Here is a 24,490-nt window from a genome sequence, read left to right as displayed (position 1 = left end):
AGACAGACAGAAAAAGTTGAAAACCACACGATATCATTTGTATGTGGGATATAAACCTAAAAACAACAAACTAACAGAACAAACAAACAGAGACTCATGACATGGTGAGTAGACTAGTCGTTCCGAGAGGGTGGGGGAGGAGGCGTGTGGTAGACAGAGTAGAAAGGGTCAAATATGTGGTGGCAGAAAGAAATCTAACTATGGGCTGTGAACACACAATGCAATATATATATGCCTTACTGTTGAATTATACACTTGAAATTTACTGGATTTTATTAATCAATGTGACCATTTTAAAAATTTTTAAATAATAAAAAATAAAAAGCAAAAATAAAATTAAAAAATTAAAATAATAAATGGTGTTGAGTAAATGAACAGATACATGCAGAAGAATGAAAGTGATCACTCTCTTATATCATATACAAAAATAAACTCAAAATGAATTAAAGACTTAAATGCAAGATCTGATACCATAAAACTCCTAGAAAGAAAACATAGGCAGTAAACTCTTTGACATCCGTCTTAGTAACATTTTTTTGGATATGTCTCCTCAAGTAAGGAAAACAAAAGAAAAAATAAACAAATGAGACTACATCAAACTAAAAAGTTTTTGTACAGCAAAGAAATCATCACTAAAACAAAAAGAGAACTTACTGAATAGAAGAAGGTATTTGACTATGATACATCTGATAGGGGGTTAATATACAAAATAGATCAAGAATTCAGAAAACTGAACACCAAAAATTGGTGCAGCCACTACGAGAAACAGTATTGAAGTTCCTAAAAAATTAAATTAGAACTACCTTATGATCCAGCAATTACACTTTTTGGTATTTATCCAAAGAAATCCAAAACGGTAATTTGAAAAGACATACGCACCCATGAATTCATTACAGTATTATTTACAATAGCCAAGATATGTAGGCAATGCAAGTGTCCATTAAAATGAATGGATAAAGAAGAAATGGTACATATACAGAATGAAATATTACTCAGCTGTAAAAAAAAAAAAAGAATGAAATCTAACCATCTGTAGCAATATGAATGGACCTAGAGGGTTTATGCTAAGTGAAATAAGACAAAGACAGTTACCATATAATTTCACTTATATGTGGAATCTAAAAAATACATACATACATACATACATATATACATACATAAATAAGCAAGCAAACAAAACAAACAAACTCATAGATACAGAGAACAAATTAGTTGCCAAATGAGAGAGATTTGGGGAGAACTGGTAAACAAGGGGAAGGTATAAGATGTACAAATTGCCAATTATCAAATGGTCACAGAATGTAAAGTACAGCATAGAATGTATAATCAATAATATTGTAATAAGTATGTATGGTGTCAGATGTGTACTAGATCTATTGGAATAATCACTTGATACGTGACATAAATGTCTAATCACTATGTCGTACACCTGAAACTAATTAATATTGTTTGTCAATTAATAAAATATATATAATTTAAATAATAAAAAAATCAACAAAATATTATAAATGGCATATGATACAAAGAAATAACAATATTTTATCAGCTGATACTTCTCTTATTAGCTGATTTTCCTGTGTTTTAGTTGCATATTTTTGATCATCCAATAATTTTATAATGTCATTTTCTATAGAGAAAATGGAAACTTAATTTAGATTTCATCTAACATGATTAACTGAAATGTGTGTTTTTTACTTTACGTTTTAGAGAAGTCATTTCAGCTCCACAACATATTATTCATAATAGGTAAATGTTATGATTTTGGTAAATTTAAGGTAAACACCTCTACTGTGCACTATAATAGTATATGCTGCATTACAAAGTGTACATCTGACAGCAGAGAATTTCTGCTTTGAAAAGCATCAGTGAAACTGCCTGCTTACATTTTTTCATGATCAGTGATGGGACGAATTTTTCAGACTCCATTTTTGCTTCATATACTTCCGGCTCTGCACATATTAAATCTTGTTTCTCCTCCATTGCCCACTGTTGGGGAAATATAATTAAAAGTAAAATCTCCCAACCTGGGAAATTTTTCCACAAAGGAAGTAGAGAAAGAAAATACTTCTATTATCAAATAAGCATTAAACCAAAATGTGATGTATATCCCAGGCAATCCACGAAGAGCTTGCAAAGACAGAAAGAAATCTCACCCTTTTCTATAGCCAAACACAATTGATCTTTACATACATGTTTGCAAGAAAAACAATAACTAGTTTTAAAGTAAAAAGATTTGACAGCTCCATTGTTCACATCCTAGATTTATCTGGTAATTGAAGTCACCATCTGTGTTAGCGAACTGGCTTTATGCAGAGAAAAAACAAACTTCTCATAATTTTATGACAGGAGATAGTTTTGCAACTTGGAGAAGGTGCCTAAGGAAGTTAGGCTCCTACCTTCCCAAGGCAACTGTGAGGTAGAGTGCTCTCTTGATGTTTACATTTCAAAGAGATAGCTCCCAGGTCTTTGAGATATTTCTGGGTCATAAAGCTAGCAAGAGGATTATTTAGCTTCTAAAAAAAAGAAAAAAGGTATGGACATTTCAAAAATACAAAGAAAGAACTTATAAGTTTTCTAAAGTAAACACTCGAAGAAAAGGAAGAGATAAGTCTCTTTCCTTATTTTCAACATTATTCTTTATTATTTATATTCATTTTTACACCACATATCCAGTGATTGCTAGAAAAATCTGTAGTCCTATTCTGTCAGGTCATGACACCCAGGTGAGGCACCCTGGTAAGTGCTCAGAAAAACAATTTCTAGGGTTATTGGATCCTTCAAAACAAAGTTCTGTATTGAACTTTGGTCCTTTCATTACCAGAACACACAGACACTCTAGCAGAAAATATGAAGAAGACAGGGAAAGACTACTGGATCTGGAAAATGGACACACTGTCCAGAACATCTCTGTCTCCTCTAAAATTGTCCTGCTGATAAGCCAACCCTACCTTACCAGATTTCGCTCACATAGCGATTTTTCTCTCAGAGTTTATAGAGTACTTTCCTATAATTCACTTCATTCAAGGGATCACCTCAACCTCCAAACATATTTATAAATATTTCAGTTATGAATAAGTTGTTTCCCATTGGAGCTCCCATATCTGAATTACATCAATATATAATCTAGAAATCTGATTTAAATATCCAAATATTACAAGAAAGATGAGAAGTTTGCTGAATAACATATAACAAAAGGATGATCTAATCAAAATACATATACGAATTCAGTATAGTGTTACCTTAGTCCACAAATGAACCTAAAGAATTCTCATTTAAACAACATATCTGATCGAATATACTTTGGTTATTATTGGGACTGATCAGCTTTGTTAAGAAAAACTGAGATCCTCCCCTAAAGAATAAAAGACAAGGAGAAGAAGGAAAGAGACAAGAGATGCGAGTGTGTGATGTCATAAAGGCAGGAGAGATTTCCAAAAAGGAAGCAATCAGTGGTATTAACGGTACACATTGATTTTTTTTTAAATGAACACAAAAGAAATCCCTTCGATTTGAAAGATAATAGAATTTAAGAATGACCATAGATATGTGATTTAGTAAAATTATAAAGTAGAAACAAAATCTGAGGAAACTAAATATGAACAAAGAAACAGGTGAAATTACTTCAAAAATTTTGCAATAAAATAATTCCAAGACAGTTAGGTGGTCAGTTTTATTTTGTTTTTAAGATAGAAATTTTGCCTTCTTAGGGAAAAAGAAAAGGAGTCAATTTGGCAGGGGGAAAGGGAGGTGCGGTTGCCAAAGAAAGGAGAAAATTTGATCAAGAAAGCTCTGAGAGATGACGAGAAAAGAATATCAATAATACTAATGATAAAACTAACACTAGTGATTGCATACATAAATAGGATAAATGTGATTCTTTTATTAATTTCTGCTACAGAAAATCATTCTTCTCTAAGATCACCATCTTCCCTCCTCATGCTGCCTTTCTTGCTTTTGAACTATCTCAAGTCTCTTCAATTCTGAATAAATTATCTTTTGAGGACCACTGCATTTTCAAATTTCCATTCCAATATTTTGGAAAAATTCAATGAATAGTCAAAGGAAACTAATCCTACTAGACTAGCCCACCCACCATAAATACTTAAATAAAACCAGACAAACCTCTGTGGAACAACTGTTTTCAGACATCAGACAACAAGAAGTCAAGGACGTTGACATGGGTCATGGAAAGAAAGGAAACAAATTAGTTGAGCCCTAAGATAGCTAGGGCTCTCTACCTGGAGGTATCTATAGACAGTAGTGTGCAAACCAAAGCAAGATACCACAGTCTGAAGTGAAGAGACAGAATTCAGAGTTCAAAGAGGCTAAAGCAGCTGATGGGAAAATACATAAAAAGAGAATATATGCCAAGAAAAATCTTCAGAAATCTGAAAAGTAATGTTTTTGGATTATAGCTGAAAATGTTAAGCTGTACATGCATGCATAGTTTGAAACTCCACAAGCCCCCCCACCCCCAAGGAATGACTATAAGAGAAAGAGCAACTGCTGGGGACGTGAAAGCTGAACAACTACAGAGCTTGTGCAGGGCTAGATGTTTGAGATTCAAGCAAGCAGAGTGGAAGGACCTCACTGAACACCCATTGCCTTAGAGATCCCATGCCTTAGCAGTAGAAGAAAATTAGCTCTAAAGTCTACTTTAATATGCCATAACATTGCTTTAAAAGAAAATCCTGAAATAATCAAGTAAATTTACAAATAAATTGACTGTCAGTACAAACTAGAATCCTCTTTAAAGAAAATAGGACACAGACATTCAACATTTATAACATTCCCATTCAATAAAAAGTTACCAGAAAAAAGTAAAAAGTAAATGTGATCTGAAATGAAAACGAAAATCAATCAAAGGCAACACACCCAGAAGTAACAGTTATATAATTATCAGACAAGAAATTTGAAATAGCTAGGATAAATTTGTTCTAAGATTTTTAAAAATATGAACATAATGAGAAAAGAAATGGAAAACATAAAAAAGAAGCAAATATAATTAAAGAGCATATAGAGATAACGTGAAAATTTTTCTGTATGAGTTTAATAGCTGATCAGGCACTTTACAATAAAGGAATCTGAAGGCTAAGTATAAAAAATACCCAAACTGCAAGTTAGAGAGGGGAATAATAGCTGAAAATAAGATACATATGTAACAGCGTAAAAAAAAAATGCATTTCAATAACATCTTCCTTGTTCACGTCTCCCCTCTTTATTCCAGCTGTTACTACTTTGGAAAACATGTTGTTATGGTGATTGGTATCAATTCCTCAGTAAGTCAGCCCCAAGGACAGGGCAGAGAGTGATATCTCCAGGTGCCAGCTGCCTAGGAGTAAATAGTTCCAAGGCTCACAAGAAGAAAAATAAAACAATATTGCCGCTGGAGTACAGATAACATAGCTGTCCACCAGAAACCATATTTCTTTGTGCTAGACGTTAACAGCTAACTTTGGCTTTTGTAATCTGCTTGCTTGCTTGATCAAGGCCAATCAGGACATAGTTTTGGGCTTTATAAGCTGCCTCCTCTGCAGGCTCGGGGCTGACTCTAGTGGGGAGGGTCAGTCACCGGCTGGCTAATAAAGGCTCGTAATTAATCTCAATTGGCTCCGTGGGTCTTAGATTTGAACGTGCCACAACACAAACACATAGAGCCTCAGTGCCATTTGAGACAATATTCAGTAATCTAATGTATCTATAACTGGAGGACAAAAAAGGCGAGGACAGAAAAAAAATTTGAAGAAAAAATAGTCAAAGAAATAATGACAAAATTTTCAAAATTAGATGAAAAATAGAAATTCATATGTTGACAGAGCTCAACAAATACCAGGCAGGACAAAAAAAAGAACGTTATGCCTACACATATAATTAAATTCATGATAATCAGTGATAAAAAATTTTAAAGCAATCAGATTAAAACATATGTTTCAACACATTTTATAAATTTTATAAATATATATGGAAATATACATAATATATTGCTGATGTCTCACTAGAAACCATGCAAGCCAGAAGACAATGAAATCATATCTTTAAACTGCTTGGTGTGGAAAGGGGGAATAAACTATCCACCTAGAATCCTTTATGTAGTAAAAATATCCTTCAAAATGAAGGGTATGTAAGTAAATATTAAACAAACAGAAACTGAAAAAAATTTTTGCCATCAGACCTTCTCTTCAAGAAATATTAAAAATTAACTCAAAATAGATCATAAAGCTCAACATCTAAAAGAAAACATAGAACAAAATCTTTGCAGTCTTGGAGTAAGCAAAGATTTCTTAGACAGGATTTTAAAAATATGAACTACAAAAAGAAAAAAATGATAAACTAGATTTCAAAAATAAAAACATCTGTATATCCAAATATAAAGATCAATAGTAAGCCACTTTTTTATGAAAAAGTGTTCTCAATTTTTTACCTAACAAAGGACTCATGCCTGGAATAAAGAACTTTTATCATAATAATAAAAGAAAAAATAATCTAATTTATTTAAAAAGACAAAAGTTCAAACTAATTCATTATAAAAAATTATGTATGAATAGGCAGTCAAAATGCAAATTAAATTAATGAGAAAACCTTATCCCAACAGTAATACCTTCTTCTTTAAATGACAATAACAAATGTTGGTGAAATGGGGAGTAAGTAGAACTCTCATATATTTGTTGATGGGACTATAAAATGATGCAATGGCATTGGGGAACATTTTGACTCTTTCTTAAAAATTAAACATGTACTTACCTCATCCTTAAGAAATGCCCTCTTAGTCATTTACCCAAAATAAATAAGAACATATGCTCACAAAAAAGATTCCTACATGAGTGTTCACCACAGCTTTATTTAAAATAATTAAAACTGAAACAGCCACAAAGCTCATCGACTAGTAAATGAATAAATAAGGTGTGGTATATTCATACAATAGAATACTACTCAGCAATTAGAAGAAATGAACTCTTATATACTCAACAATATGGATGAATCTCAAAAATATTTTGCAAGTGAAAGTGAAGAGGAATTTTCACTCTAAAGGCTAACCTTATAATCAGCTCTTTGTTCTGCTTCTGTAGATAAATGCTTGCTGCATAGGCCATCCGGATCGCTGAACTCGTAATTAAGTAGAGACTCATCTTCCTTTTGCTTGTTCTGTGTAAACAACAAATGTAACTGCTTGTAACTCATAGTAACATCTGCATTTTGCAACAAATGTAACTGCCTGTAGCCCACAGCAGCTTCCACACATCATAACTCTTTGTAACTGCCTGCAACCCATAGCAACTCCCACTCTTTGTAACCAGCTGAGGACTAATTAAGGAATCTGCCTATGCCAAATAAACTCTATATAAGCAAAGTTGCAACTGAGCTCCAGGGCCAGATCTTGAGAGTGCTAGCTCCCCTGAGACCGCAGGCTGGTGTAGTAATAAACTTGAGTTCTCCAATTCTTCAAGTGCTGCTTGTTTTTTTACCAGTCTGATTTTTGCAACATTTCCGCAACAAAAGCATGCAGACACAAAAGAGTATATGTACTATATGATTTAACTCATATAAAATAATTCAATAGTCAAGACTAATCTACAGACATGGAAATTAGATCAGTTTTTGCTGGGGTGGGAGAGAATATGTTAGACTAACTGGAAATGAGCAAAAAGGAACTTTTTGGGATGCAGAGAACATTTTAAATTTTAATTGAAGTGGTAGTTCTACTGGTATATACATTTGTCAAAACTTATTAAACTGTATATTTAAAATGATTCCATTTTAATGTAAATTATACCTCATTAAAGTTTATTCTTTTAAAATTACAATTCCAACTCTATTTTCTATTTTACAGAAAATCTCCTCCAGTTATTAGTTATACATGCTCTATCTGTCAACTCTCTGTATGACCAACACTTTAGGCCTCTATTTTTCACATACGTAAGACAGCTCACAAGAAAATAAAATACAATTCTATTCTGTTCACACTTGCATCCCTATATACCTGGTGACTTTTTGTATTATTAATTAAATTTCCTGCCCTCAATTCAATTCAGTTAATTAGAGGATCTTTTTCATTATTGCAACCACTGATTTCCTTTCTTAGACAAATTGAGAAATTCAAGATTTAAAACCCATAATATCATGGCTTCTTAGACTTTGACTAATTATCTCAGGAGAGTAGGGATGATTGGATTCGGAAAACTGAAAAGTCAATTAGAATTTAGAGAAAACTGAAAATTCCTCAATTTTAAGAATAAACTTTTAGCTAGACCTTTCTTTTCTCCTGGAAATCTCTGGAGCACGTCCATGGAGAATGATGTCTCAGAGGAAGCTACGAAAGTGCCCCACTAATGAATCACTGTTTTGAGAGAAGAAATCTTAACCTAGTGTGAACTGGTCTATTAACTACTTTCAATACAATTCTAAACACTGACGAAATCTTGCCATTTTTTGAAAGCTTTTGTTGCAGAAAAGTTGCAAAAATCAGACTGGAGAGAAAACAAGGAGCACTCAGAGAATTAGAGAACTCAGGTTTATTACTACTCCAGCCTATAGTACCAGAGGAGTTAGCACTCTGAAGATCTGGGCCTGGAGCTCAATTGCAACATTGCTTATATAGAACTTATTTGGCATGAGCCAATTTGGTAATTTGTCCTCAGCTGGTTACAAAGAGTGGGAGATGCTATGGATTGCAAGCAGTTACAAAGAATTGCAGTTACAAAGAGTTACAAAGTAAGGAGTTGCTGGGGGTACAGGCAGCTACATTTGTTGCTTAGACAGAACAAGCAAAAAGGAAGATGAATCTTTAGTTAATTTCGAGTATAGCTTATGCGGCAAGTGTATCCACAGAAGCAGAACAAAGAGCTGATCAGCCTTTTGAGTAAAAATTTCTCTTCACTTTTTGAATGGAATTCAGTGATGCGTAATGTCACTTGCCTTAAATTCTAGAGAGATTCATCTTTATAATTCAAAAAGGAGAAATTTTTCTGTTTTAATTAGACTGCTTTTATGACCAGGCTTCCTCTTTCTTTCAGTCCACCCGTGGACAAGAACATAGCTCAGGACTGCAAGTATTTTCCTAGAACTCATCAGTGTTGAGTATTACTTTGCCACAAAGAGCAAAAGAACACAATTTAGGGTAAAGTTTTGCTCTTCTCTAGAATGAATAGATACAGTGACTTTATTTATTGATACCTGGAGCTTTGAAGTAAAGTCCAATAAATAAATATCAGCCTCATATAGAAAAGTCATAAGAATGACTTGGACTTGGGCCTTTCTAAGTGAAAACTATCTTAATTTACTGTATTTTAACCAGAACTACCAATCATTAGGACAAATTTCAAACTCGTCTCTATTTGCATTTCAGCTTAGTAGTGATTCTTGATGTACTCCCCTTCATGGAGCTTATAGGTATGTATTCGGAGTGCCGCCTGCTTTAAGGTGGGATACAATTGGACATCTTCGAATTTATTACATGATCAAAGTCTTGAAAAATTGAAATCAATCCCTATTAACAATTAAAAACAAAATAAATAAGCAAACAAAATAAAACAAAAAAAAGAAGGCTTGGGACATATTGCTCTTAGACCAAATTCAGAAAAGAACTATGTTAATATTTTTCTACTTTTTTCTACTTTTGAGACTACAAAAGAAAAATGAAGGATGCTTGATTGCAACAACATAGCTCAGAAAAAATGGTTCGACTTCATCTCAAGCCATTAAGCATTAAATGGGTTAAAGCAATCTATACTCAAGGCAGTCTGGAGAGCTGGGAGAATAACCAGGAGATAGTAAGAAACATATTCCTGATTAAAGAAAGATGGAGCAAATGGCTTGCATGCAGCAAAATTTACATAAAAGTTGGAAGAAGCAGCAAACATGGAGACAAATTATTCAGCAGTCTATGTTACAGCATTTCTACAGCATTTGATTATAATATACAGTAGCATTTTATAAATATATGCATGTGTCAGTCTACACAAATTTATAAGTAACTGGAAACACCATGTCAACAAACTACCCATTTACATCATTTAGAAACTATCTTTTGAGGAGGACTTTATGCCTAGCCTGTGTTTATGCCCTACAGATGCTATTGCTGTGCTCTAGGACCTTGGAGTTTATAGGGGAAGACAGCAAACAAGAAATATAATTATATAAATGTTCTAATATATATGCACAGGGTATTATGAAAGCTTCTCATGAATTGGCTCCTCAGTTGAGATCTAGAAGGAAGATCAGACTTAGCCAAATAACAGAGAGAGTAAGAAAGGGTATTTCAAGGAAATAATTTAGGCTTTGGAGGCAATATGGTCTCTGCTGGAACTACTCAGCTCTGACATACACAAGACCAGCCACAGACAATATATAAACAAATTAGTGTGGTTGTGTTCTCTAGTAAATTTTTATTTACAAAAACAGGGTCATGGTTTGACAACCTCTGAACCTGTGTAATTCAGTAAGTACAGAGCATAGAATGAGGGAAGGAAAAAGGGAGAAGTGGCAGAAGATCAGGCTGGAAGGTTAGTAAGATCAGATCATCACTAGCCTTGAATGTCATGCCAAGGAATTCGTACTTTACCCTCAAATTTCTGAGGGATGACAAGGTCAGAATTATGTTTTAGGATGACCAGCCTTGCTACAATTTGAAATACGGATAGGAAAGAGTATAGCATTCCGGGGACAGAAAATCCATTTAGAAGGCCATATTCTGATCCTGATGAAAGACAGTAGCCTGAACTAAAGTAGCTTAGATGAGATGGAAAGAAGTAACAGATTGGAGAGTGAGTAAGGAGGTGAATTAACAAGACTCAGTTACTGATTGACATGGGGAAATGAAGAAGAACACTGTATGACTCTATACATTGTGACTTTTCTAAAAGAAATAAAGAAGAGAGTCTAGAGTACACAATTAAATTTTAGTAAGACTATATATTGAATTGTTTACTCCAGTATTTTAATTCTATAACCTTAATTTTTAAAGGATACTTTCCTGTGTTTCTCTGAAAATGCTTTTACCTACTGACTTGAGCCATCACATTTCCCTCCAAATCTTATAAAACTTCACATGTATTCACAACCCAGTCCAGCTAGCTGTCCAGATTGCAACTGCCTGGTTCCTGCCATTTCTCCTTTGCTCTGCATCCCTTCTGTGGGCATTGCTGCCACTTCGGCTCGGACCACTACTCTCACGAGGCACTTTCACTGGTACTGTTGTTGCGATTCCTGGGTCCTCATGGTGCCAAAGCCAAGCCACGTTTCTTGCAAAAGTAAAGAGAACCTATATGTCCCCGTAGGTGCCCCCCTTTGTTACCTGGATACCATAGCAGTGCTGTCTGTGATCAGGATGTCAAAAGGGCATATTCAGTCACCACCTGTGGCCCATTCCTCCACAAAGCTTAGATGGACAGGTACATGTGTTAGAGAAGAAGGCTGACACTATATTTGAAACACACACACACACACACACACACACACACACACACTTGCCCATGTTAGCAAATTCTCTGACTCAGGATTCTCCCCCTCCAAAATCCTCATGAATTTATCATGTAAACTAACTCAAAGGAAACTTGTTAGTTTATCAGAAGTGCCTGAATTCCCAGCTTCAGCTCAAGTTAGATTTCCTGCCCTAGTTCTACTTCACAAACATTAGGTCCTTGTCTGGAATGCATTTGCCCTCCCTACCTGCTCTCTTCTATTGAACTCCTTGAGGACTCAGCTTAGGCACCCCCTTCTCTGAAAAACCTTCTTTAATCCCTCCGCAGGCTGGTAAAGGGACCTTTATGGGTTTTCCCAAAACAATCTGTACACAACTCTATACTTTTACTCTCTAGGTTATATTGTAAATATTATATATGATTTCTCTCCCTATCTAAATGATAAGCTCCCTAATTGCCTAGCTCAACTTGGAACACAGTGAGCTCTCAACAAATGCCTGTGGAATAAATAGGTCTAATTCTAAACTGTGGAATGTTTAGCCCTTAGAAATTTTGTATTGGTCAGGAGAGACTGCTACTCTCCTCTTTGCAGGGAAATAGGGTATATCCATACCTACCCTATACAGAGGGACCAGGCTCATGATCAGTTACATTGGCCATTAGTACAAATTCAAATATTTCTCTATCTCTTATAGTTTCATGGAAAAAAACTGGAGCTTGCAATATTATTGAAAAAGAACAATTCTTGGTCTAGAAAAGAGGTGGGAGAAAATGTAAGTATTTTTCTCTCTAAGATCTCAGATAATTACTGTTTCTCATATGGGGATAGAATTAAGCAACATATCAATGAACTAGGAGCTGCTTCTGTCATGCAGTTTCCTGTATACTTTGAAAATTGTGCAATTTATTTCATAGTATTTTATCTTACCCATTACAAAGAAGAATCATATGAAAGAATATTCTCAATAAGAGAGGAAGTAATTTTACAATTTTCTACTGAATTTTAATAGAACAGAAAGTTCTTAGCCTATGAATTAGCATATGCAAATAGGAATGCTTTACTTGATATAGAAAGATATTTAGTCATAAGGGAAGATTTTGATAAGAATGTACTTATCAAAATTTCCAGTTTGTTATCCTTACCATTTGCTAGTCTTTTTACTTTTTTAGGTGTCTACAGATCCTTATCCAATGTGAATTTATTAGATACTTTGATATATTAGGTCCCGATTCAGCCTGTCTTAGAAATTTTGCATTAAAAGTTTAATGCATTTTCCTACTTGCTAAGAAATTTTATTCATTTAACATAAATAAAATTTTTAGTCTACATTTAAAAAGTGAGTCTGAATTAGAATTCACAAGTGCATTCTACAGAAAATATTTGTTTATTATCTAAGATATATCTCACTACTAATATACAACGGCAATGATTTTTAGTTATATAAATATAAATACACATATGTATGTATAAAATCAACTTTCTTAAACATCTCAATAAGTCAAGAATTTTCTTTCAGAATATAAAATGAGAATGTAGATTAACTTCTTATGAACCCATGCAGGGCTTACATAGACATGGCATTATCTATCTATCTATCTATCTATCTATCTATCTATCTATCTATCTATTTTATTATGGTGACATTGGTTAACAAAATCCAGTAAGTTTCAGGTGTATGATTTAATAGTAAGGCAAATATATACGTTACATATAAATATACATATATTATTTATCATATAATGTATATTACATATATAATTCAATATATACATATTACATTGTGTTCACCACCCATACTTAGTTTTCTTTATGTCACCACATATTTGACCCCCTTTACCTCACTTATCTCCCCCTCTTCCCTCCTCTCTGATAATCACTAGTCTATTGTCCATTACCATGAGTCCCTGTTGGTTAAATTTTTTGTTAATTTTAGGTTTATATCCCACATATAAGTGATATTATGTGCTCTTCGACTTTTCTGCCTGGCTTATTTCGCTTAGCATGATTATCTCAGGGTCCATTCATGTCAACATAAATGGCAGCATTTTATCTCTTCTTATGGCTGAGTAATATACCATTGTATATATGTACCACAGCTTCTTTAGCCAATCATCTATCGTAGGACACTTCAGATGCTTCCATGTCCTTGCCACGGTGAATAATACTGCTATGACCACCGGTGTGCAAATATCTTTTCAGATATGTGTTTTCAAGTCTTTGGGGTAAATACCCAGCAGAGGGATTGCTGGATTATATGGTAGATTAATTCTTAGTTTTTTGAGGAACCTCCATATTGTTTTCCACAGTGGCTGTGCCAATTTGCAGTCTCGCTAGTAGTGTATGAGGATTCTTTTTTCTCCACGTCCTCTCCAACATTTGCTATTATTTGTCCTGTTGATAACAGCTATTCTTAACAGGTGTGAGATGGTATTTCATTGTAGTTTTGATTTGCATTTTCATAAGCAAGCAATATTGAATATTTTTTCATATGTTTGTTGGCCATTTGTAGGTCCTCTGTTCATTTTTTGATTGGATTGTTTTCTTGTTGTTGTTATTGAGTCATATGAGCTCTTTATATATTTTGGATATTAGGCCCTTATGGGACACATTGCTTGCAAATATATTTTCCCATTCGGATGGCTGTCTTTTTACCTCGTTGACTGTTTCTCTTGCTGGGCAGAAGCTTTTTAGTTTGATGTAGTCCTATTCATTTATTTTTGCTTTAATTCCTTTGCCTTTGAGGTCAAATTCATAAAATCCTCTGTAAGTTCAAGGTCCCTGAGTTTAGTTCTTAAGTTTTATTCTGTTTCAGGTTTTATATTCAGGTACTTAATGCATTTTGAGTTACTTTGGTGTGTCGTGATAGACAATAGTCTAGTTTCATTCTTTTGCAGGTGGCTTTCCAATTTTCCCAGCACCATTTATTGAAGAGGCTTTCCTTTCTTCTCTGTACAATTTTGGTCTTTTGTCAAAAATTATTTGCCCATATAAAAATGGATTTACTTCTGGACTCTTGATTCTATTCCACTGGTCTGTGTGTCTGTTTCTCTGCCAATATTATGCCGTTTTGATTACTGTTGCTTTGTCTTATAATTTGATGTCAGGGAGAATGATGCCTCAGACTTGTTCTTTTTCTTTAGGATGGCTTTGGAAATTTGAGGTCTTTTGTACTTCTATACAAATCTGATGATTTTTTGTTCTATCTCTTCAAAAAATGCTGATGGAATTTTGATGGGGATTGCATTAAATCTGTATAATGCTTTACGTAATATGGTCGTTTTAACTGTTTGTTCTTTTGATCCAAAACCATGAATTATCTTTCCATTTCTTTGATTCTTCTTCAATTTCTTTTAATAGGGTCTTATAGTTTTCATCATATAGGTCATTCACATGTTTTGCTAAATTTCTTTCTAGGTATTTTATTCTTTTTATTGCAATTGCAAAAGGAATTTTTTTTCCACTTCTTTTTCTGACACTTCTTTATTAGAGTATACAAACGCTATGCATTCTTGAACATTGGTTTCATATCCAGAAACTATTCTGTATTTGCTCATTGCTTCTAGTAGTGTTCCTGTGGAGTCTTTAGGGTTTTTTTTTTTTTATATAGAGAATCATGTCATCTGCAAATAGTGGCAGTTTAGCTTCTTTATTTTCTATTTAGATGCCTTTTATATCTTTCTCTTGCCTGGTTGCACTCACTAGGACCTCCAATGTTACATTGAATAACAGTAGTGATGGTAGACAGCCTTGTCTTGTTCCTGATCTTAGAGGAAAGGTTTTTTGTTTTTCATCATTAAGTATAATGTTGGCTGAGGATTAGCCATACACGGCCTTCATTATGTTAAGGTACTTTCCTTCTATACCAATTTTGTCAAGTGTTTTGATCATAAATGGGTGCTACATCTTGTCGAAGGTTTTTTCTGCATCTATTGATATATCATGTGATTCTTATTTTTTAATTTGTTTATGTGGTGTATCATATCCAACAATTTGTGTATGTTGAACCATCCCTGTGCTTCTGGGTTGAAGCCCACTTGATCATGGTGTATAATCTTTTTTATACGTTGCTTTATTCAGTTTGCTAGTATCTTATTTAAAAATTTATGCATTTGTGTTCATGAGAGATATTGGTCTTTAGTTTTTTTGTGTGTGTTATCTTTACCAAATTTTCATATGAGAGTAATATTGGCCTCATAAAATGAATTGGGAAGTATTGCCTCCTCTTCGATTTTTTGGAAGAGTTTGAGGAGAATAGAAATTAAATCATCTTGAATTTTTGGTAGAATTCATTGGTGAAGCCATCTGGCCCTAGACTTTTACTTCGTGGTAGGTTTTTGATGATTATTTCAATTTCCATACCACTAATTGGTCTATTTAGATTTTTCAGTTCTTCTTGATTCAGTCTAAGAAGGTTGTATTTTTCTAAGTACCTGTCCATTTCTTCTTGGTTATTAAATTTGGTGTTATATACTTTTTCATAGTATTCTTGTATGATCCTTTATATTTCTGCATTGTTTGTCATAATTTCCCCTCTTTCATCTCTAATTTCATTTATTTATGTCCTTTCTCATTTTTCTTTAGTGAGTCTAGCCAGGATTTTGTCAATTTTATTAACCTTAAAGAACCAGCTTTTTGTTTCATTAATTTTTCTATTGTTTTTTGTTTTGTTTTGTTTGTTTTCAATTTCATTTATTTCTGCTCTAATTTTGATTATTTCTTTCCTTCTGCTGACTTTAGGCTTCAATTGTTCTTCCTTATCTAGTTTTTTAAGTTGACGCATTTTGTTCTTTATTTGGGCTCGTTCTTGTTTGGGGAGATAGGCCTGTAATGATATGAACTTTCCTCTTATAACCACTTTTACTGTGTCCCAAAAGTTTTGATATGTTGTACTATTATTATTATTCATTTCTATATATCTCTTGATCTCCCTTTTATTTCTTCTCTGACCCAGTTATTCTTCAGTAGTATGTTGTTTAATGTCCACGTATTCATGGTTCTTCCCGCTTTCTTTTTACAGTTGGTCTCCATCTTCAAAGAATTACGATCAGAAAATATGGTTGGTATGATTTCAACCCTCTTATGTTTGTTGAGGCTATCTCTGTGTCCCAGTATGTGGTCAATCCCTGAGAATGTTCCATGTGCAGTAGAGAAGAATGTATAAGCAGCTGCTTTGGAATGGAAGGCTCTATAAATGTCAATTATGTCCAGTTGGATTAATGTGTTATTTAAGGATGTTATTTCCTTATTGATTTTGTTTGGATGATCTGTCATTATCTGACAGTGGGGTATTTAGGTCCCCTACTGCGATAGTGTTTTGGTCTGTTTCTCCCTTTAGTTCTGTTAGTAATTGGTTTATATATTTTGGGGCACCTTGATTGGGAACATAGACAAGTGTTATGTCTTCTTGATGTATGGTTCCCATTATCATTATGAAGCATTCCTCAGTATCTTTCTTTACCTTTTTTATTTTGAAGTCTATTATGTCTGATATTAGTGCTATTACTCCTGCTTTTCTCTGTATTCCATTTGCTTGAAATATCATTTTCCATCTTTTCACTTTGAGTGTGTATTTGTTTTTGGAACTGAAGTATGCTACCTCCTGGACATAGCATATAGTTAGTTTTGCTTTTGATTCAATCTGCAACTCTATCTTTTTATTGGCGAGTTCAGTTCATTTACATTGAGGGTGATTATTGACATATGAGGTCTGCTTATAGCCATTTTATCTTTTGCTTTCTGGTAGCTCAGTGTTTCCATTCCTTCTTGTCCTTGTGTGTCTGGTTTTTGTTGTTGTTGTTGTTGTTTATATGTTTGTTTGTTTGTTTTTAATTTGGAAGGGTTTTGTGGGTTTTCCCTCTATTCCTTCTTGTTTTATGATATATACTTCAGTTTTGAGTGCGTGTTTTGTAATTACCATTACAATTATATAGAGATTAGTTATATATATACAGTTGTCCCTTTTCTTCTGTGCATGCTTTATTTCCATCCTCCTTTGTGAATCCGAATCTTTGAATCCTTCCCTTTTCAGTCACTATTGTCTCAATTTGTCCCTATGTATGCTGAACTTTCATTACTATCTTGCTATAGCAAATCTCTTCTTATTGTTTAAGCTTATAACGCCCTGTTCTTAGTAAGGGTTGCACTCCTCTGCTTTTATGTGCCTGGTAGTCTCCTTTCTCCTAATTATGTATTTTTTTTCCTTTTTTTTTTTTTTTTTTACGTGAGCTGACCCCTTTCAGTATTTCCTATAATGCAGGCCTCGTAATGGAGAATTCACAGTTTATATATGTCTGGAAGCATCTTTATTTCTCCTTCATATTTAAAGGAGAGCTTTGCTGGATATACTATTCTTGGCTGGTAGTTCCTTTCATTTAATACTTTATTTGATTCCACTCCTTTATGGCTTGTGAGACTTGTGCTGAAAAGTCTGACAATAATCTCATGGGTTTTCCTTTATAGTTTACTGTCTTCTTTTCCCTGGCTACCCTGAGAATTTTCTCTTTGTCATTGATTTTTAATAATTTTAATACAATGTGTCTTGTAGGCAGCCTTTTTGGGTTGAGATAATTGAGTGTTCTGTTGACTTCTTGAATTCTAAACTCCAGTTCATTTTATAGATTTGGAAATTCTTGTCAACTATTTGTCTGAAAATGTTTTCTAGTCCCTGCTTCTTTTCATCCCCTTCAAGAGTGCCCATAATTCTCATGTTCCCTCTCCTGATAGAATCAGCTAGTTCTCATATTTCTCTTTGATTGTTTTTCATTCTTCAGTTTCTCTCGTCTTCCTTCTTATTTATTTTTAGATTTCTGTCTTCAATATCACTGATCCTTTCCTCCATTAGGTTGACTCTATTTCCCAACCTTGCTATTTTTTTTTCTACTCTTGCAGTGTGTTCTTTATCTCCAGAAGTTCTATTTGGTTCTTTTTGAGAGTTTCAATCTTTTTGCTAAAGAACTCATTCTGCTCGTCTAGTTTTTTATTTCCATTCCTGAAATTGTTTATATGAATTGTTTTGGATCTCATTGAGTTTTCCTGAATTCTCTGTCATTTAAGTTGTATATTCTATGTCTTTATGCTTATTTTTTGGAGATTTTTCTATTTCTTTCTGAAATGACTTGTTACCTTGGTTGTTCATGGTATTTAATGGAGTATTTCTCTGCCTGGGCATTAATGGAAATGCATTCTGCCTCTTTCCTTTCCAGAAAACTTGATTATACAAAGGTTTCTCTTTAGCCTGTTGCAAAGAAGGTGTTTTTCTTCTGGTTTCCAGTAGGTGGCCTGTAAGCTTCTTGGATCTCTGCTTTACGTAAATTGTTAATAATGCCTTTTTAAAAAACAAATATTTAATCATACTAGCTACCCTTAGTCTCTGTCCCTGTCAGTGTTAGTGACAGTTTCTGTAGTGTGTGCTCAGTTTTCCCTGGGGCTCCTCGGTGTTTGGTCTCGGTCTCAGAGCATATCAGGGAGGGGCCCTCTGGGTTGAGGGATGAGGGCTTTGGCTCAGCTTTGTATTTTGCAACCAGGGCTGGTAATAATCAACTGTTGTTTCTCTGCCATCTCTGCTTCTCTGTGTTCCCTACTTCTTTGTTTTCTGCCCTGATTCCTGGGAACTACCACCGGCCATTTGGAGCTCACAGCTCTCCTAGGTAAGGCTGTTCAAGGAATCTGCCACACCTTCTCCCTTCCCCCCTCCTCTTGCAGGGAGCTCCCACTGCAAGAGGCAGCTTCTTTGTTTCTCCTAATCTACCACTGGACTCCCAGGGTTCTGACCTGTGCTAGCGCTTCTGTGGAAGATTCCACCATTAGATGTGCTGGTGTACATGTTGGATGTTTTTTGTTGAAAATTAGATCTTCATCTTATTGTTGTTTCAAGGACAGAGATCTTTGGACTCTTTCACTCCACCTTTTTTCTGGCATCACTCTCTTATGTTTTCTACACTGTTTGACAGATAAACCATCATATTACAACAATAATTCTCGTTGTATAAGGATGAAAAAGTACTTTTCCATTCATCAAGCATACTTAGTACTTTCAAAGTCCATTAAAAGCTGACTTAGCTGGCAAAGGAAGAAGCCAACTCATGAGTAAGAATGGAGCACTTGGTGTATGTATATATATGTAAAGGAGAAGGAGTGTCTTGAAGGACCTTAGATAGAATAAGAATACCTCCTGCTCCTTTTTGGTTTAAAATGTATTTGAATGTGAGATTTTAAAGTCTGTCTTTCATGTCTGTCTTTCTAGAGTATCAAGGATCATGAGAAATGGCATAGCAATCACAGAATTTATGAGCCTAGGTTTTCCTGGTATTCAAGGAGTACAAATCCCTCTTTTTACAGTGACCTTTATCATCTACATAACAACCCTTGCAGGCAATGGGCTCATTATTGTCATGTCTGAACCCAGGCTACAAATTATAGTGTGCTTCTTGCTTTGTAACTTATCCTTCCTAGAGATCTGGTACACCACCACAGTCATCCCTAAACTGCTAGAATCTTTTGTGGTGGCAAAAAACAGCTATCTGCATCTCCTGCTGCTTACTTCAGGTCTTCTTCCACTACTTCCTGGGCACCACTGAGTTCTTTATCCTCATTGTCATGTCCTTTGACCATGACTTAGCCATCTGCCATCCCGTTCACTACCCCACAATCATGACCAGAAACCTCTGTCTGAAACTGGCCTTCAGCTTCTGGGTGGTAGGCTTCACCATTGTGTTTTGTAAGATGATGTTGCTCATCCGGTTGCCATTCTCTGCCAACTACGTCATCATTTATGTCTATTGTGATGTTGGCCCTATCTTGAAAACAACCTGTGCAGACACAACCATTTTGGAGTTCCTAGGTCTCTTGGCAACCAATCTGATTATTCCAGGGTCACTCCTCTTAACTATGATTTCTTATATCTATATCCTGTCTATCATCTTACAAATTCCTTCAGCCACTAGCTGCCAGAAGGCTTTCTCTACCTGTGCCTCTCACCTGACAGTTGTCTCCTTGCTCCACGAAGCTATATTGCTCATGTACATGAGACTCATAGCACACTCCTCTTTTAAAAATTAATAAGGTAGTGTCAGTGCTAAATACTATCCTAATACCCCCTTTTAATCCCATTATTTATCCACTTCGAAACAAGGAGGTGGAAGGAGCCCTAAAGAAGACAATGGCTTTTCCGAAGATTCATCATGCAGAGTATAACATGCAACACATCAAAATGAATTTAATACAGATACAAAAATTAAATGTGAGAAAGGATTGTGGAGAAGATAAAGATGTGAAAGCAAACTGTGATAGTTAGTGTCCTCTATAAGAATTAATTACATATAAATGAACCGAGTCCTCCTTGAGAAAAAGTGACCTAATTCTCTAACAAAGAAATCCCAGAATACCCTCAGATACATGAGGTAGAACTCAAGACTTTCTCAATTATAAGATGAAAATAGAAACCATTAAAGTCAGGGACAACTGTCAGTAACTTTTAAAAAAAATGTAAAGAATCCTATCTCACTCTTTGTTTATAATAACTCCCTTTGCCTCATCTCCTTGTCAAAGGCATAAGGCATCCCACACCTCATTTTCTCAGTACTTATTTTCTTCCTAGTAAGTGATGTCCCCTGAAGTCTCCTAATCAATTCTAGTGGTCTTTCAAAAATGCTTGAAATGAATCAGGGTTTCATCTGATAATGTCTCAGTAAGCAGACTTCTGTCTCAATATAAAACAAATTTTTAGATAAATCTAAAAGTGTTTATTCTCAGAAAATAACAAAATTTGAGGATATCAAATGAAGATTTCCTATTGGATTATGCCAGTTTCTATGTTTCAATCTAGTTAGGCCATGTGCCTAGGAAACCAATAAAATTCTCAGAGCCAATATAACTATGAAGGCTTTCTTGCTGGAAAACTCAGCCTCAAAGTTATATTAACTTCAGAGGCATGTTGGGTTACCATGTATGGTCCATCAAGACAGGTGACAAACTTATCAGTTTAACCTTGTTCTTGGGCAGAAAAAATTTTCTATAGAACAATGATGCAGGTAGGTCATGGTTTGTAATAATGAGTGTTATATATGTCCCTCTTCCAACAGCAAAGAAATACTATCATTAAAAGCCCATTAAAACTATGATTTTTTTTAAAAAAGAAGTATTTCACATTCTTTCTAGTATTAAATTGAAAACTAAAATTGCAAAACAAAGTGTAATGAGGTGAAAATGGCATTATCTTAACTATCATACTTGACTTTATCTTAGATAAGGAGCTATCTTTGGGCTATGCAGGGGAAATCAGTCATTCGAAGGTAAAGAGAGATCTTAAGGATATATTATTATCGAGAGCCCTATCAGCAAAAGAATGGTTTTGTCAAGGAGGAATTTTTTCTCCTCTAGACTCCTCATTTCTTCTGGCTGATATAAGAATTAAATTGACATGAAACCTATTAACAGGAGAAAATCAAGTTTAATTTCATACCTATGGGGGCTCCATAAGAATACAGGGGGCTACAGGCAGTTAGGCAATTAGGGCTGATGGAGGAGGGGAAATTTTCCCTTCTTTTTTTATTAGTTCTCTGGTTGATCTAATAATCAAATTGACACAAGACAGATTAACAGGAGAAAATAACCACATTTTTACACTTGTACATATGGGGTTCCATAGGATATGGGGTCCAATGACAAATCTTGGTAGTTGAGGATTATATGCCATCTTGAGCTAGAGAGAAAGGTGGTTTTGACTTCAAAGGGAAAACAGACAATTCAAAGGGATATGACAAAGAGCAAAAATTTGGTAAATGAATTCTTGTTGGGCCACCCAGAAACAATGGAGCACAGACGGGAGTCTAACAAACAGACTCTACTAGGTTCCTCCCTGTCTGCCACACTTAGATCATATCATGATACTAAGGTGATAACTCCCTTCCTTTAAGGGAGGTTTTTTGACCTAAATTCCCTTAGGCTAGCAAGGGCAAGATAAAACCTGTTCTTGAGTCTTCTGTTTCTTAAAAATAACAAGCTTAAAATAATCAATATCCCCAAAGGCATATTTTGTGGTGGCATACTCTGCTTCCCTTTAGTATCATGTACCAAGTAAAATGCCTGGTCTTGATTCTGCTGAAGAAAAAACAAAAACAAAAACATTTTTTTTTGTAGTCTGCCAGAGAATCACTTCTAAGAGTTGGAAATACTAGAGTTAGAGAAGCCTATGTAATGGTGAAGTTTCAATACCTAAGCACCAAGAATAAAATGATTTACAGAAGACTTCTAGACAGCCCTGACTTAGATCTGACTTTCCTTCACCAACATGGGAGCCCCCAAAACTACTAATGAAAGTGTTGTTACTCCAGTGCCTGCAGAAACTGGAGTGCCGTTGTGATGAAAAGGAGCCCTGGCCACAGAGACAACATGCCAGAGCTTAAGATGTCACACTGCATGCTACTGTTTCTGAGGACTCTGGAGCCCAAGAGTCTTTCCAAAATGTATATATCCCAGCTTTCTCCAAGAGAATAAGAAATTACACAAGGACTCATCCAAACAATATCATGAACAACCTTCTACTCAGTTTCCTGGATATTAATTTTTTTTTCTATTATCAGTAACTCTAATGGTAAGGTTGAGCTTGTGGATACATCTGAGCCAAATCTTTGACAATGAACTCTTGAGTTATTTTGTTCTGAAAATGTACACACTTAAGTGATGTAGTGTTTCCATGTTGTGATCCATGATATATTCATCATTAAAAGCAGAGCTCAGTAGTTGAACTGGGGGAGATGCAGAGTCAGTCAAGGTTAAGCAGGTCCCTTCACTACTCAACTTCTCAGAGTCTTTAACACTAAATTGAAAAAAAAACATTTTTCCAACTCCCAAGCTTATACATATGAAAATGCCTCCTGTATCATCCTGGCTTTATGAAGAACTGTGCTCATAATTGTAAACAAGATCAATGGCTATTCCATATGAAGACTTCACAACCTTCTTCTTAACCAATCAAATGACAGCTTCATGATCCTGCCTTATTTGGGCAAAACTTTCTTTCCTTATTCTAGATCTATCCCCTCCATTTTTAACTTAGAAAGACTGAAGTCACAATTTGAGTGACACAGTTCTCTGTTACTGGTTGAGTAATAAACTCAGCTTTACTTTTTCCTTTCTAATTATCATCATATGTATTATAAACCCCCAAGGGAAAAATGGAGTGTATGCCTTTCCCAAGCTTATCCAGCTAGAAACCAGTTTTCTCAATGTGCCTTAGACTAAAGATTGCCTGCTATCTTCCTTAAGATGTATCTCTAAAGTCATCTTTGTTTTTATTAGGATCTTATAACTCTGTGATATTCACAAATGCCTAATTAACTTGGAGATAAAATCTTTAAAATCCAATACAAGATAATCTGAAGTATAAAACAGAAAAATTTGGAGATAATTGTATATCTAGTGCCTGACCGAGTAGCTCACTGCCACTTTGAATAACAAATTGTCCTTTCAAATTTAAATGACTCCAATTATAAAAATGCCAGTAACACATAGCTCTTCCAGAGCCATCAACTTTCTATATGTGATATTCGGCTAGTCTTAAACCAAACGACTAGGAGAATAGAACTCCGACGCACACTTTCAGCTGAGCTTATTCCATAATTCCTCTGCCATTTCTTTGATTCTTGAAAAATAATCTCTATCCTAAATGCAGAAACAACTATTTTCCTAATAGTTGTTTGCTCTTCATCAACTATTGTTAAAGAAACAACAACCTAATACCGGCCCCCATCTCCACACTACAATTTTAGTTCAAGCACTTGAACTACAATAATAGCTTCCTAAATCACCTCTCCACATCCACTCTTGGATCTCTTAACTCTCCTCAGTGGCCAGAAGAATCTTATTTAAAAAAAAAATACCATTTCACTTCATTAAAATCCTTCTAAAGCTTCTCACTAACTTTAGCAGCCAATAATTAATTTGGTCTATAAGATTGTTGGTCTATCAGATCTGATCCTTGTCCACAATACTAGGTCCACCTCACACATTTCTCTATTGCTCTCCGGCCTCAGACACACTAGTCTTCTTTTAGTTTCTCCAATACCCCAAGCTC

General features: G+C 34.8%; 1 protein-coding gene across 1 annotated transcript; it reads left to right on the top strand.

Annotated features, from left to right (window-relative positions):
- Positions 1-19,658: 19,658 nt before the first annotated feature.
- LOC107497073 (olfactory receptor 6X1) lies at positions 19,659-20,710 on the top strand. The gene is given in 3 exon segments (XM_016118496.2): positions 19,659-19,925; positions 19,927-20,466; positions 20,468-20,710. Coding segments are annotated over 3 exon segments (1,035 nt in total). The 5' UTR covers positions 19,659-19,673.
- The last annotated feature ends 3,780 nt before the right edge of the window (positions 20,711-24,490 follow it).

The sequence above is a fragment of the Rousettus aegyptiacus genome, unplaced genomic scaffold (genome assembly GCF_014176215.1).
Source record: "Rousettus aegyptiacus isolate mRouAeg1 unplaced genomic scaffold, mRouAeg1.p scaffold_m13_p_5, whole genome shotgun sequence".
NCBI classification, from domain to species: Eukaryota; Metazoa; Chordata; class Mammalia; order Chiroptera; family Pteropodidae; genus Rousettus; species Rousettus aegyptiacus.
Note: the sequence above shows the minus strand (reverse complement) of the source record. Positions and strands in the feature narration are given on the sequence as shown.